The sequence below is a fragment of the Heloderma suspectum genome, chromosome 1 (assembly GCF_057233095.1).
Source record: "Heloderma suspectum isolate Gila_16-S chromosome 1, 16-S_ref, whole genome shotgun sequence".
NCBI lineage: Eukaryota > Metazoa > Chordata > Lepidosauria > Squamata > Helodermatidae > Heloderma > Heloderma suspectum.
Window position 1 is genome coordinate 37,908,635 of NC_139458.1, and position 18,213 is coordinate 37,926,847.

General features: G+C 45.8%; 1 protein-coding gene and 1 long non-coding RNA gene across 6 annotated transcripts in view; one reads left to right on the forward strand and one right to left on the reverse strand.

Moving 5' to 3' along the window:
• The window catches only part of GALC (galactosylceramidase), a 90,968-nt gene that overhangs the window by 21,502 nt on the left and 51,253 nt on the right, over positions 1–18,213 (forward strand). The window contains exons 1-3 of one of the 5 annotated variants that reach the window (XM_084841231.1): positions 8,443–8,551; positions 10,646–10,714; positions 17,629–17,692. Coding sequence is in view for 2 of the 5 variants with exons in the window: in XM_084841205.1 (XP_084697331.1) it covers positions 8,741–8,890; positions 10,646–10,714; positions 17,629–17,692 (283 nt within the window). In the remaining 3 variants the exon portion in view is untranslated. Of the gene's footprint in view, positions 1–8,442; positions 8,552–8,610; positions 8,891–10,002; positions 10,096–10,645; positions 10,715–15,115; positions 16,741–17,628; positions 17,693–18,213 lie in introns of those variants that run through there. The other 4 variants (XM_084841205.1, XM_084841221.1, XM_084841240.1 and 1 more) reach the window with 4 other exon arrangements.
• On the reverse strand, positions 307–8,342 carry LOC146357137 (uncharacterized). Its single transcript, XR_014788666.1, has 3 exons — positions 8,205–8,342; positions 3,016–3,351; positions 307–784 (listed from the first exon to the last, which is right to left on the reverse strand). It is a non-coding gene; the product is annotated as an uncharacterized LOC146357137 (long non-coding RNA).

Here is an 18,213-nt window from a genome sequence, read left to right on the forward strand (position 1 = left end):
TCTCTGGAAAAGACCCTGATGCTGGGAAAGACTGAAGGCAAAAGGAGAAGGGGACGGCAGAGGATGAGATGGCTAGATAGCATCACCGATGCAATGAATATGAACTTGAGCACGCTCTGGGAGAGAGCGCAGGACAGGAAGGCCTGGCGTGCTATGGTCCATGGGGTCACGAAGAGTCAGACACGATTGAACGACTGAACAACAACAAGGCTTGCATTATGTCACTAACTGTGTAGAGGATCCAGCTGTTAGGTTCTCAGCCTAGCTCTTCCTCTATAAAAAGGAGAAAAAAAATTCTTCCAAGGTACTTTCCCAATAGATTATTATTTGTACAAGGTAAGGGTGGATCTTATACAAGACATAAGTACTAGGAGTAATTCAACACAGGAAACAAAGTCAGCGTTTCATCACATAACTTTGCCTGGCTCATCATTGATCACTGGTAAGCCGCGGTGGCTTAGTGGTTAAGACGCTGAACTGCAGACCAGAAGATCGGCAGGACAGCAGTTCGAGACCTGAGTGCCGCGTGATGGAGTGAGCTCCCGTCTTCAGTCCCAGCTCCTGTCAACCTAGCAGTTCGAAAGCAAGAAATTGCAAGTAGATAAATAGGTACCGCTTCGGCGGGAAAGGTAACAGCGTTCCGTGCACCTCGGTGTTCAGTCATGCCGGCCACATGGCCACGGAAGCGTCTTCGGACAGCGCTGGCTCTTCGGCTTAGAAATGGAGATGAGCACCACACCCTAGAGTTGGACACGACTGGCTAAGGACACCTTTACCTTTTCACCTTTAAGATACAAAACAAACAATTAGAAGCAATTATCTAGCAAGCTTTGACACGAAGTCAACGTATGACTTCAGGCAATCTCACTGACCCATTTGCCTTGGTTAAAGTGGAAGACCCAATTTGTACATTAATTAACACCTTTCCTTTGTCTAATGATACCTAAACCATGAAAATGTCTAGTGGGCACAACAAGGCACAACGCTTTCACAGAAAGGGACCATAGCTCAGTGTGATAGAGCACATGTGTTGAATGCAGAAGGTCCAGGTTCAATCCCCTGCTTCCCCAGGTAGGGCAAGAAAAGAATCCTGTCTGAAACCTTGGAGCCATCGCTGCCAGTCAGTGTCGACAATACTGGGCTAGATGGGCCAAGGGTGTGACTCAGTAGAAGGCAGCTTCCTATGTTCCTAATATCTACTTTAGAATAAGGGCAACCTACATCTGGGGAAGTATATGATACTAGAATAGAGCCTAAATAGGATTACCATCCAATAGGATTGACTTTAGAAAGACAAAATGCTGGCAAGTTGGTCAGAGGCTAGGAGAGGGTGAAAGGGCAGAACTTAGCATGTCAGGGAACACAGCCCACGCATGGTGGGCAGAGGGAGGAGGCGGGGGCAGCAGTGAAGGGACAGAGCCCACGTGTCCAGTAGCAGAGCCAATAGAAAACATCTAGTGCAGGGTCCCAATCCAGTTCTCTGAGGTTCTCCAAATGCCCCTTCCCCTGGCACCATCCTTTTCCCCAGCCACCGATCATTTGGAGGTTCTCAGCTTTTGTGCACCCCCCAAATTCATAAAGGTTGAAATGCCTCTCCTAAGGCTTAGCTACTGGCAGCATGAGGCTTAAGCTTCAATATGCTGTTATTTTTAATATTTTGGTCCCAGCCCTTTTGCCTTTGGTCCCACCCACCACTGGAATGCGGCCCCCAGGAACTTCTTCAAAATAGAATTTGCCCCTCAGGCTGAAAGAGATTCTGCACCTCTGCTTTAGTGTGTGCACCTGCTTACAAGCCCCTTGCCCCTAAGCAAAGGCATCCACTCACAGGCCGCCATGGATCATCCTAACACTGTGCAGACCACTGTCACAAGCCCAATGCAGGAAGCCAAAGTGGATGCATTTAGAATTTCTAGAAAACATGGTGGGGGATACTGAGGCTGAACCAACGCCCAAGGACAGTAAATGAATCTCTAGCAGAGTACCTAAGAGCAGATCAGTCAAGAGAGCGAGTAAGTCTGTGCAGGTCAAATCAGACATGTGCATATGGTCCAGGAATTCAGCATGTAGGCAAGACCTGGCCTGTAGGAAGGCAGGTGTCAGCTGGGTGAGCAGTGGTGTTGGGCTCAAAAGAATAAATAGTAAAGCAAGCCAGGCAGCACAGCTCTTCTACCCATTTTCTTTCTCGAGTGATTTGCTGCTGCAGCCACCATCTTTATCTTTGCCACTGAGTGAGTGAGGCAGCCAGCCAGGCTCCTTCTTGCTGCCTAGGAAGGCCCAGGACCTAAGCAATAGCTGGGCACAATAAGCAGTCATCTCCTGTTTAGCAGGCATGGAGCAGTGCCGCACACACATATAATACACATCTGTGCTTCACCCTCTCCTAGGCTTTGACCAACTTGCCAGCATTTTGTCTTTCTAAAGTCAATCCTATTGGTTGGTAATCCTATTTAGGCTCTATTCTAGTATCATATACCTGCCCAGATGTAGGCTGCCCCCACTCCTCCTCAGGATATACAATATGATAATTGCTATTATGGGACACCAGCCACACTGCTAAGGGAAATGTGCAAAACTCACAAAACAGTGAGTGATTATAGGTTTATCAGCCTGTGACATCTCAGATCGAAATCTCACTTTTCCAAGAGATTGTGACATGCACACCAGCTGTTGGCTGACATGCATGTTACAAGACTTTTATAGTTACTGCATGACTCACGATGGTGTGCAATTCCAAGTATTTACACACGTATTTATTTAGTAGCTGAATGAGACTTAGCTGAGTGTGCATGTCTGTAATTTAAAATCATGTGGGTGGAAGAATTGGCCTAAGGTTCCTTTTCCTCAAATTACCTCATGCCATCCCTTCTCAAAAATTATTACTCTGGCATAGCACTTATGGTACCAACATGCAACAGATGGAATGTAGTTCAATTAATAGAAGCATTCCATTAAGGCTGCACAATGTCAAACATTCCGCACATGAAAATAGGACACTTGTGTATTTGTATCACATACCAAAGATGAGAACCGCCCCCTTCCTCTGTTACTCATTGCTGGAGGCTCTTTTCCACATGCTGTATGCTGTAATTTTCAATAGCAGAGGCTTCTAAAACAGGCATTATTAGTAAACTGACCCTATGTTTCCATTAAAAAACACCAGACTTATCCTTAATGGACCTGCTTGTTCTTATATTATCAGGATCAGGAATTTTTGCGGGGTGGGGTGGGGTGGTGGTGGGCTTTGGCAACATGCCGTCAGTAGGCCATCTCTCTGAGCCCACTTCCTCCTCACTTCTGCTGGTGCGGTTTATGCATTCGCCCTTTCCTTTTGGGCTGTAGCCACATGACCACCTGAAGGGAGGAAAACAAGGTGAGAAGAGACTACAGCAGTGGCCACTTATGCATCACCAAAACAAGATGACATGCATCACCAAAAAACGAGGACAACAGTTTGCATATGCTAATGTATATATCTAGATGCAAATTTAGAAATCATTATAATTTGAATAGAAATACCAAACATCTTATCATAGTGCGGAAGGCTGACCAGGACACCTGTGTGTCTTGCTCAGTGTACTGCCCAGGTGCTGTCGGTGGGCAGCTTCAAGGTCCCGCTTTTCCTTTCTTGGGTTCTTTATCTTTATATAGGACCTGGACTGCACAGCCCTTCCAACAGACACATTCATAATAGTGGACTGGGCAGCCCTTCCAATAGAGGATGCTCAGTGCATCGTTAAACTGCGGAATTTACACTCAGGAAGTAGTGATGGCCACCATTTGGAAGGCTTTAAAAGGGGGTTGGACAAATTCCTGGAGGAGAAGGCTATCAATGGCTACTACTAGCCCTGATGGCTATGTGTTACCTTCAGTAACACATAGCCATGTACATCAGTTGTTGGGGAACATAAGCAGGAGGGTGTTCTTGCACTCCTATCCTGCTTGTGGGTTTCCTGTGGGCAGCTGGTTGGCCACTGTGTGAAAAGAATGCTGGATGAGATGGATCAATGGTCTGAGCCACCATGGATCTTCATATGTTCAAAACAGAGGACTGTCGGCCCTTCAAATAGAGGACTGTCCTCTGTAAAAGAGAACACATGGCCACTCTAGGCTATCGCTCCTCTTTGTTTCTGGCACTAATCCACGTGCCTAGAGAGGACAGGAGAGCGAGGCGCAGTAGCAGGTTGAGGAGGCTCCAGGGACTGGCGGGGGGGGGGGCACTGCTGATGTGTGATCAATGAACAATGGTGCCAACCCGATGCCAGCCCTCGTTGTTACAGAGTAGCTGCCACTCAAAAATCCTCAGCCACATTTTTGATATGGTTTAGTGGTGCATGTGGGGGATTGATGCATTCATATTGTGTGTCCGTGTGTATGCGTTTACATGTATGTGCATGTGCCCCCTACCAGTGGGAAGGGATGAAACATGCAGAACTGTAGTGTACACATGTGCACACTGTGTGTGTGCATGGGGGGGGGGACCATTCCCAACATCTCCCCCAATGGGGAAATAGGAGACAAAATTCAGGCTGTGCTTTACTAGGAGCAGGTACTAAAAAATAGGGACTGTTTCTGATGAACAAGTCATCTGGGCACACATATGAGGCTGCAGTCCTAGAATCATAGAATAGTAGGGTTGGAAGGGGCCTACAAGGCCATCGAGTCCAACCCCCTGCTCAATGCTTTTCACAATCCTGTTCACACTTGCTTTGGAGTAAGCCCTGTTGAACACAGTGGGACTAACTCCTGAGTAAAAAAGCTTTAGGATGGGGCTCTGCAGCTCATAACACTGTACTGAGTCACTTTAAGGCGGGGTGGACAACTTGTGGCCCTCCGGATGTTTTGGCCTACAACTCCCATCATTCCTCATTATTGGTTATGTTGGCTAGCGCTAATGGGAGCTATAGGCCAAAACATCTGGAGGGCAACAAGTTGCTCACCCCTGCTTTAAGGTTTTGACAGAATTCCTCTACCCAAGTGTTTGGAACTACACATTTCACAATGATTTTTGCTGTTGAAGACATTTCAGCTTTCATTCACACTTACTCGGGAACAGGTCCTGTAAAATTCAGTTTTGATTTACTTCCGGGCTGAAAGGCTGCAAGCATATGCACACTTGATTTAGGGAGAAGGCCTTACTGAAATCAGTGGACCTTAGTTCCAAATCAACATGCAGAGGATTGGGCTGCATGCCCATGCACACTTATTTAGGAAGCAGGTTGCATTCCACTGAAGACTTGCAAGGCATCTGTGCGGTATATATAGTTAGAACAATCTTCCCCAACCTGGTGTCTTCCAGACGCCTTGGACTTCAACTTCCATTAGTTCCAGCCACCATGGCCAATGGTCAGGGATGATGGGAGTTGTAGTTCAAAACATCTGGAGGGCACCAGGTTGGGGAAAGCTGAGTTAGGGTGTCAGAGAAAAGCTAGCAACTAAGGGCACAACCCCGTGCACGTTAAGACAGAAAAAGGTCCTACAACTCCCAGCATTCCCTGAAATGCTGGGATTGTAGGATAGTTTTCTGTTTAAACATGCATAGGATTGTGCCCTAAGAGTCTTGTGGCATCTTAAAAACTAACAAATTGATTCTGGCATAAGCTTGCAATCCTACTTTTCTGTCTAAACATGCACAGGATTGCACCCTTAGTGGACTATATAGCCTACTTCATCAGAAGCATTCGTCTTTAAAAAAAAAAAAATTAAAATATATTTTTAGCATCCACAAAAGCTTATGCCAGAATTAATTTGAGTCTATAAGGTGCCATAAGACTCTTGGCTGTTTTTGGTGTAACAGACATAGGCAGCAATCCTACTGGGATAGGCGGCCGCCTCCAAACTTGGAGGCAACCGCCTATCCAATGCAGGGCAGGAGATGTGCAGAGGGGATCGTCCCCTCTGTGCTTCAGCCGCCCTGCATTTGTGGCTAGACAGCCGATTTCAGCTGTATGGCCGTGGGAAGGCAGAGCGGGGGAAGCGGCTGCTGGATGACTCGTTGGATGTGTCATACTGGTATTTCTGCCTTCCCCGCCCCAGAATGCCCCATTTTTGTCACTCTGCACTCCTCTTCTGAGTGTGGAGACACTCTGAGCTGCCTGCGAGGCAGTGCGCGGTACAAGTGGGGGAGGTCCATTCCTGGAAAACGACGTATCCTATGGCTGTCTAGCCGCTGACTAGTGACCATAGGATTGCTCCCTTAACCTCTGGAAAGAGAAGGACTAGGGATACCCGAGTTCAAATCGCAGCAGCTGGGAAGCTCACTGGGTGACCAGTCTCTCTCTTTAAGCCTAACCTACTTTACAGGGTTGTTGTGATGATAAAATTTAAAAGGGGGGGCAGAGGAAATATGCATGTTGCCCTAAGCCAGCCTTTCCCAACCTGGTGCCCTCCAGAGCTGTGTGGACTACAACTCCCATAACCCCCATAGCCTGGATTATGGGAGCTGTAGTCCCAACCCCATGGAATGTATCACAAGGCTATGTATGACGGAAGATGAGCCCCTCAGGTCGGAAGGTGTTCAATATACTACTGGGGAACAGCAGAGGGTATTTCCACGTAACGCCAGAAAGAGTGAAACACTCAGCTGTGGATGTGTCTGGTGGTGAAAAGAAAGTCCTACACTGTAAAGAACAATATTGTTTAGGAACCTGGAATGTAAGATCAATTAATCAATGTAAGCTGGAGGTGGTCACACATGAGATGGCAAGATTGAACATCGACATCTTGGGAATCAGCGAACTAAAATGGACAAGCATGGGCAAATTTAATTCAGGTGACCATTATATCTACTACTGTGGGCAAGAATCCCAGAGAAGAAATGGAGTAGCACTCCTAGTCAATAAAAGAGTGGGAAAAGCAGTACTGGGGTACAATCTCCAAAACGATAGAATGATCTCAGTACGAATCCAAGGCAAACCATTCAACATCACAGTAATTCAAGTCTATGCCCCATTTCACATGCCAGCAAGGTGATGCTCAAAATCCTACAAGCTAGGCTTCAGCAGTATGTGAACCGAGAACTACCGGAAGTACAAGCTGGGTTTCGAGGAGGCAGAGGAACTAGAGATCCAATCGCCAACATTCGCTAGATCATGGAAAAAGCAAGAGAATTCCAGAAAAACGTCTAATTCTGCTTGACTACACTAAAGACTTTGATTGTGTGGATCACAACAAACTGTGGCAAATTCTTAAAGAGATGAGAGTACCAGACCACCTTACCTGTCTCCTGAGAAACCTGTACGAGGGTCAAGAAGCAACAGTAAGAACCAGACATGGAACAAATGATTGGTTCAAAATTGGGAAAGGAGTACGACAAGGCTGTATATTGTCGCCCTGCTTATTTAATTTATATGCAGAGTACATCATGAGAAATGCCGGGTTGGATAAATCACAGGTCGGAATTAAGATTGCCGGGAGAATTATCAACAGCCTCAGATACCCAGATGATACTACCCTAATGGCAGAAAGCCAAGAGGATCTAAAGAGCCTCTTGTTGAGGGTGAAAGTGGAGAGTGCAAAAGCTGGTTTGAAACTCAACATTAAAAAAATGAAGATCAAGGCATCTGGCCCCATCACTTCCTGGCACATAGAAGGGGAAGAAATGGAAGCAGTGACAGATTTTATTTTCTTGGGCTCCAAGATCACCGCAGACGGTGACTGTAGCCATGAAATGAAAAGACGCTTGCTCCTTGGGAGGAAAGCTATGGCAAACCTAGACAGCATAGTAAGAAGCAGAGACATCACCTTGCGTCTAATCAAAGCTATGGTTTTCCCAGTAGCAACGTGTGTCTGTGAGAGCTGGACTGTAAGGAAGGCTGAGCGCCGAAGAATGGATGCCTTCGAACTGTGGTGCTGGGGAAGACTCTTACGAGTCCCCTGGACTGCAAGGAGGTCAAATCAGTCCATCCTAAAGGAAATCAACCCTGAGTGCTCATTGGAAGGACAGATAATGAAGCTGAAGCTCCAGTATTTTGGCCACCAAACGCGAAGAGAAAACTCCCTGGAAAAGACCCTGATGCTGGGAAAGACTGAAGGCAAAAGGAGAAGGGGACGGCAGGGGATGAGATGGCTCGATAGCATCACCGATGCAGTGAATATGGACTTGAGCACACTCCGGGAGAGAGTGCAGGACAGGAAGGCCTGGCGTGCTGTGGTCCACGGGGTCACCAAGAGTCGGACACGACTGAACGAACAAACGAAGTCCCAACCCTCTGGAGAGCACCAGGTTGGGGAAGGCTCCCCTACATCCCTTGGAGGAAACGGGAAAAAGATGCTTCTTCGCCGGGCTCGGTCTGCACAATCCGGTCGCGCCCTCCTCCTCCTCCTCCAGCGCCGACATTCCCGGCGGCGCGCGCAACGACGAGAAGGAGGTCGGCACAAAGCCGGGCCCGGGCGGCGAGCCGCACGGCCGCCTCCGAAGCCCCGTCACGTGCAGCCGAGCGAGACGACTTCCGCGGGGAAGCGAAACCAAGCGAGCGAGAGGCGGGCTTCTCTCGGCCGCCCCAGAACCTGCCCGGCGGTTTCTTCCCGCGCAGGCGGCTCCCCGGCTCGTCAGGTGGCCCTCAGTCACGTGGCCGTGCTGGGGACGAGCGGGTGCCGCCGCCGCCGCCCCTTGAGCTTTGCTATAGCAACGGGCGGCGGCGGAGGCGGCGGCCTCTCCCGCTGCCTGAGGCCGCCGCCGCGGCTTGGTCCTGAGTCGGGAAGCGCAGCCAGCCGCTCGCCCTTCCGTTCCCCCTCCGCAAGGATGTGGCGGCCGTGGGGTTTGGTGTTGCTGAGCTGGACTGTGGCTTCGCCCGCCGCCGCCGCCGCCGGGCGGAGCGGCGCTTACTGGCTGGATGATGCGGTCGGGCTTGCGCGGGAGTTCGACGGCATCGGCGCTGTCAGCGGCGGCGGGGTGGGTGAGCCGCGGCGGCCGGGCAGGGGCCGCTCCTGACACCCTCCCCCGACCTGGCGCCCGCCAGGTGGTTTGGACTGCCATTCCCATCAGCCCCAGCCAGCATGGCCCAATGGCCAGGGGCGATGGGAGTTGTAGCCCAAAACAGCTGCGGTCAAATCCGAGATTCGCCCTGCGTAGAGTAGACCCATGGAAAGGGATGCGACTTCAGTTAGTCGTGGCTAACTTAAGTCCCATTCAGTTCCGTGAATTACTCTTAAGCGGGACTTCGGTTGGATTTTACCCCTGGAAGGCACCAGGCTGGGAATGGCTGCCTTGCACTGAGTCAGACTATTGGTGGGTCTAGCCCAGGAGTTACCGGGGGTAGGAGACCTCGTGTCCTCCAGCACTTTTGGAGTACAAGCCCCATCAGTCCCAGCCAGCGTGGGATTGTGGAGTTGTAGTCCAAAACATCTGCGGGCATCAGGTTGCCTAAACCTGAGTTACACTGGTTGGCAGTGGCTCTGCAGGGATGCAGACGGAAAATTGCCCTAAGTTCACCTGGAGGTGCCAGGGATTGAACCAGGGACCTTTTGAAGGCCAGGCATGTGCTCTACAGTCCTAACGACTACTGCTGTCTCTTCTGCCTGGGACTGGCTCTTTGTCATCTGGCTGTGTGTGTCTGTCTCCCAGCCCAATTCCCTAAGATCCTTCTAACTGGGAATGCATGCGAAGCACTGGGGTTAGGGTACCTGAGAGGGACAGCTATGGGGTGTTCATATTATTCATTTGTTCATTGTCTCTGTATATATGTAAGTGTATGATGCATGATGCATTTAGAAATAGCCTCAAGTGTTAGTCACTAGGTTTATTGCTTTTATACTTCGTTTTACCTTGAAGGAGCTTGTAGCAGCATACATAGGTTCCCCTGAAGGAACTGCGTTTTAGCACCTAAAGTACAAACCAAGTAATTATGGCAGAAGCTTCCATGGACTGGAGCCTGCCAGATGCAAGTGGGGTTAGTAGGGTTCTCCGGGCAATTTCCCTGGTAGGCACTGGTCAGCCCCAGACCTATTTAGCTTCTGCAAGTTCGTTGTATCATGTGCTCAGTCAGGCTGCACCCCTCCTCCCCCATATAATGGGGTGGTAGTAGAGAAAAAAGCCCTACTTTTTTCTGGTAGAACTCTTGTAGCTGTAAGGAGTTTTGCCAGTCAGAAGTTCAAGAGGTGAAACTCCCTCCCCCCTTTGCCTGTTGAATTTCTACTTATTTGAGGGCTGGTGAAGACAGAGGAGCCCTGCCAGGTGGAAGCTTGGGTGGTGGGGAGGAGAGGAGATAGGGGCTGAGGGGACTGGTCAGTGGTGAGATGGCTGCAGGTGGGGCTGTGTACTGGTGGCTGTGAACTACAGCAGTAGACAAGCAGGGATACATAGGGAGTTGGCTGTGAGGACCTGGGCTGGAGAGCCTAGTAAGGGGAGGCTGTAGAGAGGACAAGTGGTATAAAATGAAGCATATACTGGTAGGCAGGTGTGAGAAAAACAGTGCACTTGCAGGGGAAGACATGAAGTCATTTGGGACTGGTAGAAAGGATGTTGTGAAGAAAACAGGGGTGAGATAATGAAAGGTTGTTGGAGCCTCGGGAAATCAGAGGAAGGAGGAGGTGTAAATATGTGTGCCATAGAGATACGTCTGATTGGCTGTTTGAAAACAGCATTTGTTCTTCATTTAGCTTCATAAATATATATGAATGATCATTCCAAACCCTTTTTCCCTCCCAGGCTACCTCCCGACTTTTGGTGAATTACCCAGAACCGTATCGCTCTCAGATTTTAGATTATCTTTTTAAGGTAATGATTACTTTGCTGTTCCTACATGTTTTTTTTAACCTAGGGAAATGCCCTAGAATTGGCCTCTACTTGTTTCTTAATGTGCTGGCAGTGTATTCTCTTACAGCCTTATCTTTTTCCTAAAAATGCATGCTGTGCATTGAACACTTCTCTGGTTGAAACGTTCTCTACCATTGTATGTGGTAGAGAGTTTAGTTTATCTTACTGGCAAATGAGATCTCATTGTTTGAGTGGTTTCTTAGCCCCCCCATTGCTAACTTGCAGGTTGGCAGTGGGAAGATAACTTAAGTGATCTTGTGAAAGCTTAAGCTGCTTAACTGTGATCAGGTTCTGTAATACATATTTCTCTGTGTATCTTTAAGCATTACAAAAAATGGGCTTAACCTGAGCTTGAAATTCTTGCTCTGTGAAACTGAGGGCCAGTGTAGATGTCATGTTTGTCAGTTATCAAGTAGTTTGCCCTTACATAGCACACTATACTGTTTAAAAAATAAATAGCAGGTGTGGGGGAGCGAGCTGGATTGGGATCATGTTGTGGTGGAAGGGGGGTGCGGGCTTTTCCTTTCGCCCCTGCTGTAGTCCCAGTTGGAATCACTTCTCCCCGCTCCCATTATGTTACTTTCCTCCCACTGCATACAGCAGTGGAGGGTGGTGGTGTCCAATTTTAATTGGGACGACAGTGAGGGCAAAGTGTTAAATCCCTCCCAGGCCACGGTCCTGATTCGGCTCACTCCTGTGAGCTGACTATTGTTTTGTTTTTCATAAGCAAGCAACTCTGGATGGGCAAACTGTGTGGCGAATGTTATCTCTAGATTGGCCATGAAACAGAGCTTTCACTTGCTCCTTAAGAATGCTGACTACATGCTGCTGTGGTTCAGACTGCAGTGTCAGAAATGTGTTTAAAGAAACAACTTAACTTGCATTTTTGATATCAGTTCACACAGTTCAGGAGTTTATTCATGTCCCCCCCTCCCGCCCCCCGCCTCCCTTTTCCTTGTGTCTGAGCAGTAGGAGTTCCTGTAACAGGAATGTTGAGAGCAGGCTCCCAGTGGCAGGAGAAGCATTGGCTTGTCCCTAGGAGCAATTGCCCCAGTGAAGACTTTGGGACTTGAGAGAAAATGGTGGCAGGCTTCACGTTGCTGATAGCAAAGTATTGGTGTTGTGACTGCAGGACTTGGTTGGTGTTCATGGGACTAGCCCAGCCTTACTCGATCTGGTGCCCTCCAGATGTGTTGGACTACAACTCCCAGAACCCTCCAGCCAGCTATGCTATGCTGGCTGGGGGGATTCTGGGACTTGTAGCACAACACATCCAGAGGGATGGGGGATGCTCGTTGTGGGATTCTGAGAGATGTAGTGCAACACATCTGGAGGGATGAAGGATGCTTGTTGAGAGGTTTGGGGAGTTGTAGCCAACACATCTGGAGGGATGCTTGTTGGGGAATTCTGGGAGTTGTAACCCAACACATTAGGAGGGCACCAGATTGGGGAAGGTTGGACTAGTCTAAAATGGCTCTGCATGTTTCAGGTACAAAATTCACAGAGGGTGAAGATGAGTGGCTGCTTATGGCCCTGTGGAGTTCCATCTGATCTATCCTACTTTTCAATGAGTATATGGAATGGCTGAAATTGTGCTGAGTTTTGTTGCTGATGACTCCCAGACTCTACCTCTGACCGCCCCCTCCCCCCATGGCCCTGGTTTTGCAGTGTTAGTGCTTACCCCATCTTTGGTCATGCAGTGGGACTGGATGCGGATTAACTGATCGAGACCTGGTTGCTGAACCCAAAACAGTTGGAAAGTCTTATGATTGGGGGGGGGCAGGATTTGGACAGCCATGACTGTTGTACCACACTCTGCATAGGGCTGCCCTTCATAACTGGCTGGAAGCTCTGATTGCTTTAGGACACAACAGCCCACAGCAGATGGGATAGGTTGTAAGGAACATGTTATGCCAGTACTCCAGTGTCTGCACTGGCTTCTTAATTACTTTCCAGGTACGATTCAAGGTGTTCCTTTTGACACCACCTGTGGCACCCCAGTTGTGGAATGCCCTCCCCTTGGAGGCCTGATTGGCACATACATTGGTTTCATTTCTGTGCCAGGTTAAAACATGGCTTTTTACCAAAGCCTTTGAGGGCTGAATGCATTCCCTAAAGTCGCATACTGTTTTAACTGTTTTATTGTTTTAGATTAACTGGTATTAGCTTGTTTAATAGTTTGGCCCCAGCATATCTCAAAATACCTGATTATCTCCTTTGATTCATCATAGCTTTAAATCAACAGAGCACTAGTTGGATATGACTCGGTTTCCAAGCAGTGCTCCTATGTTCTGTGTGCAAATAGGAAAAAATGTAGACAAGCTATTTTCATGGCCATTCCATTATTGTGGAATGTCCAGTCTTTCAAGTTCTGTAAAGGTCCTAGCTCAAGTAGTGCCTTGTGGAACCATTGTAAGATTTCCCTTTTGGGCTGACATTTAGTGGCCAGAGTTTATACGGCATGGGGAGAACTTGACATGGTGTTTTGATCGTATTTCTTTAGTCATTACCTGCTCCTAAGGAAAAGGTGGGATAAAAATGGGAATAACTGGGAAACTGAAAAATGAAGGGAGGACATAGGAACTGGGATCATCTATTTTCCTGTGATTACCAGTGATAATTGCACTGTTGATGACTTTGAATGAAACATTATACTTTTGTGAATAATAAAAAATTGAAGGCTTTTTCTTTCTTTCTTGTTACTGTTATCTAGGGTTATCAACACCTCTGCATAAATTTAAAATAGTGACTTTTCAGAGGAAGTTCACCTGTAATACATAAGATTTTGCAGAATGTGACTTTTTAATAGGGTAAAATAAATTGGAGATAAAAGTTAGCTTTTTGCCTCTGGTGAGCATGCACCCTAATAATCCCACGGCACAAGGTATTGATGTGGAGTTCTTTCCAGCCTGGAGAAAGAACGGTGTTGTGCTACTGTAGCAGCGTGGCTTGCCTCCCTTCTCACTTAATACTGAGAAGAGGCAGGATGTGCAGCTAGTATATTACTGTTATGTCCTCTTCCATTATCAGGGAAATCACTGGGATATAATTGCCTCTCCGGGGACTGAGATCAGGATGTGCAGCTAGTATATTACTGTTATGTCCTCTTCCATTATCAGGGAAATCACTGGGATATAGTTGCCTCCCCGGGGACTGAGATCTGTTAGAGGGGCCCTCCTCTGCGTCCCACCAGTGTGAGACATATACTATGGTGGGATGTGGGAGAGGGCCTTCTCTGCTGTGGTACCCCAGTTGTGGAATGCCGTCCCCTTGGAGGCCTGATTGGCATATACATTGGTTTCATTTCTGTGCCAGGTTAAAACATGGCTTTTTACCAAAGCCTTTGAGGGGTGAATGCATTCCCTAAAGCTGCATACTGTTTTAACTGTTTTATTGTGTTAGGTTAACTGGTATTCGCTTGTTTAATGGTTTAATATATATTTTAGCTGTTGAAATTATTCATTGTTTTATACTGTTTAAATTGATTTTATCTGTACGCCACTGTGAGATCTTAATAATATAGGGCGTGATACAAATGATTTAAATAAATACAATAAATAAAATAAACTACACTTGGATCTGTACTTCTGGCCCTGATTCAGCAATATTATTGTGACCTGTTTGGAGCAAAGACAAATCACTGTGTTGCAATTGCAGCTGTGTGCAAAGAGCTGAGAGAAACAAATCCAGCAGAGCCACGAGACTCATTTTTGCAGGCATTGAGAGAAGGGGAAGACCAGTGAATAGGCTTCCATTCCAAGATTTTTTTTCTTTAATGCATTTATATACTACATTTCTTCCACTGTGGAACTCAGGGTGGCTCTATGTGGTTCCCAGGTGGGCTCCCCTCCAAGCACTGCTCAGATCCAAAAGCAAGATGGCTGCCTCATGTACCTTCAGACCATGTTTTGTAGATTTTGAATCCCTTTCCCAATGCTGGGGTTGCTGGGTAACTAGTTCCCTCAGTGCGTCTTCTGAGGGATATGACTGGTGTAATGGCTGGCAAAGTCTCAAAAGGCTCTAAAACCTGAGTACAAAGTCAGGCTTCCTGTGGTTTTGTCCTCTCTAGTCGTCCTGAGACAGAGACATTTTGGGTTGTTTTTTCTGAGGTGGTGGGATACAGAAGAAGCAAGCCAAACTTATTACTGTCCCCTCTCTCTCTCTGAATTTTCTGGTACCGCTCCTGCCTAGTTTGGCAAAGTGGTTCAGTAGAAGAAAGTTACATAGAAACAAATAATGTTATATGGATTAATAGCAGGTCCTGAGAACTGTTGAGGAAAATAGCAGAATAATATGTTGTTTCTGTATAACTTTGGCCTGCTGCTGTTCCTTTTTTTTAAAATACTTTTTATTCTATTTTTTATCTTTATAAATGAAATAAACAGTACCAACAACCTAGTCATTATCTACAGTTTCCAACAATACAGTATTCTTAGGAGGACACAGCAATAACGAAAAAGAAAAGAAAAAAGAAAAGAAAAAACAGAAGAAGGAAAAGGAAGAAGAAAGCAAGAAAGAAAAAGAAAAAAATATAAAAACGTTACTTAAAAGGATTAAATTTAAACTCCATTACACACAGACTTCAAATATCATTCTACTTAAAAGTTATACCTATAACAATGCGAATATTACAATTCAGTACAGCATAGATAACCTTACATTTCAATATCATTTCAACAGTCTTATAGCAAGGGAGCAAGTGTACAATTCATTTCCAATAACCATATATTGCCCTTTAGTTAACATAATAGTAAAGCTTAACAATTTAACCAGCCAAAAATATTAGTAATCAAAGTCTCATAGGAATGATAGTAATAATAATAAAAAGGAAGGAAATTAAAAAGGATAAGTAATAATAACAAATCACTAATAAATTTTATGCTATCTATATTTTAGACAGTGTCATTTCTAAATCTATATATGAATGTATACATATCTATACACACAAACAGGAATTTTATTATACAGTATATCATGTCTAATGTAAAAAAAAAGGAAGTAAGAAAAAGAGAGAAAAAAAGGGGATATATGTAAACAGTCCTCTGGACTGGCATACTGCCCGGACCTTATAACCCAAACAAATCCGAAGGACAATAATAATTGAAAAGTTCCCAGCTCATGAGGCTGGGGAAGAGGTCTCCCATGCCTTGCTTTGAACGCTAGCTAGTCAAGCCTCCACCATTTCATGATTTAAAAACTTTTTTATCTGGCCTTCAAAAAGAATGCAAAATATAGCAAGATATTTAATATGATATTGCAGATTCATTTGTCTTGCCTGATTTCTTGCCTTAGTAAATTGCCTTCTTATGTCAGCGATTTCTTTAGTGTAATCCGGAAATAACATAACTTTGTCTCTAGTTGCCTCCCCCCCCAATTCTCCCACTTCTCTTGCCAAGTGCAAAATATGATTTTTTTGTAGAAACTCTTGCAAATTGAACTATAACAGTATAGGCAGTCCCTTTGATGCCACAAACTGGACCTGGAACACAGTATGCTTGCTCAATATCGAGTAAATAATCAGGTGGCACAGCGAGTAGCTCATGCAGAAATTTATCCAAGAATTTAGACAGGCTTATATCAGCAGGCAGATCTTTAATACCAAGGATACATAGATTCGCTCTATGAGTATATGCCTCCAGTTGGGAAATTCTCGCAGACAGGATATTATGGGAGGCTTGCATAGCTGTCTCTTGCGCAGACACCTGGTCTTGGAGAGCATTAACCTTCAATTCCATCTTTTGCAAAGAGCTATTAATTAAATCCACAGCCCCTTGAAGTTTAGTAATAGAATCTTGGATTGTATCCAGCCTCTTAGCCTGTTCTGCTAATTGAGAAGACAAAGTTTTTATCAGAGCCAGCAACTCCTCTACATCTCCGGCATCTCTGGAAACCTTTGCCAAGGGAGGGGTTGGGGGAGTTGGCGGTGGTCTTGTGGCTTTTTTCCTTCCCCTTGATGCTGCCATCCTCCTCTTCCATAAAGAAAGCAAGTAAGTATAATTACAAACAAACAGTCACTTCAACAGATTTTTGCAGGTCCTCAGATATTGTTGGTATATTTCATTCATAAATACTTTTGGAGCACGTCAGCCCTGAAGTCTCCTAATTACATAGAAGTTTCAAAACAGCTTTGAGTAGATGACGCTCCGAAAAACTGACCTTAGAGTCCAGCTGTTCTGTTGCTCTGCAAAAGGAGTTGTTCTTCCAAGATCTTATCCAGATGGTACTCTAGCTTTCCCTTTTAATTCCAAGGGAAGATGAAAAGGTTTTTCAACCTTTTAAAACCTGTTTGAGGAGGTGACCTGCGGAACCTCCGCAGGACGCTTGCCAGGGCGACATGGTTCCTACTGGAAGTGGCCTGCTGCTTTTCCTAAGCCTTGAGAACTAGAACAAGTCCACAGATGACTTAAAGTATCTGCGTATTAATAACAAAAAGTGTTACCGTTAGGTTTTTTCTTTTCATGTCTGCAATTCTCTTATCTTGGATTGATGCCACTGGCACCTCTCCGCCCCCAAATTTTGTTGGACTACAACTCCCATCAGCCCTAGCTACCATGGCCAGGAATGCTGGGAGTCATAGTCCAACAACTCCTGGAGGGCCACAGGTTCCCCAACCATGCCTTTGATCATGCTGATAGTCCTGTTGAGAAGAAGAAACTATTTTAATGTACAGTGCTGTCACCTTGCACAAATCGGGGCGAGGGCGGCAGAAGGAATCTATTCACTGTTTCCAGTTGAAGAAAGAACAGCTGTTCATAGCAGTATGTGAAAACACATTAAAATAGGTGTGATAGTACGTTAGTGTCTATTTACATGACACAGTAATGTTGTATGTATAACAGGAATATTAACAGTTCTTCCTTTTTTTCCCTTTAAAGCCAAATTTTGGTGCTGCTTTGCAACTCCTCAAAGTGGAGATTGGTGGTGATGCGCAGTCTACAGGTATGAGCTGTTGGGGGACTGGATTTAGCTGAAAAGACTTGTTGCAATGTTGTAATTATGGGCTTCTTGGCTCTAAATACTGTCTGCCAAATGTGCACCTTGGCTTTGCGTGCCATACCAATTCTTCACCTGCTCCAGCATTTTGAAAAATTAACTTTGCTGTTTGAACAAAATAGTAGTATCCTAAATTGGATAGTTTATGTCCCTGAAGTATTTCTGTAAGCGAAGCTCATGCAAACAGTTGGAGTTATAAGGTTCTTCCTTGGAGCAGATTTATTCCAATTACTTGTGGGTTGAGAAAGTAAGAAAACATGTATAGCCTATAGAAAATCAAACAAAACATCAGGCTAGTCTTAGAGATCCTATTTAGGATTACAGTGTTACATATGAATAGGTGGGATTGTATGCTTAATTTGTTTTCTCCCAAGCATATGAGAAACTTGTTTTCAGGCTAATACTATGTTTTTTTAAAATATCTGTGAAGGATGTTGAGGTAATAGATTTATGTATCAAGAATAGTA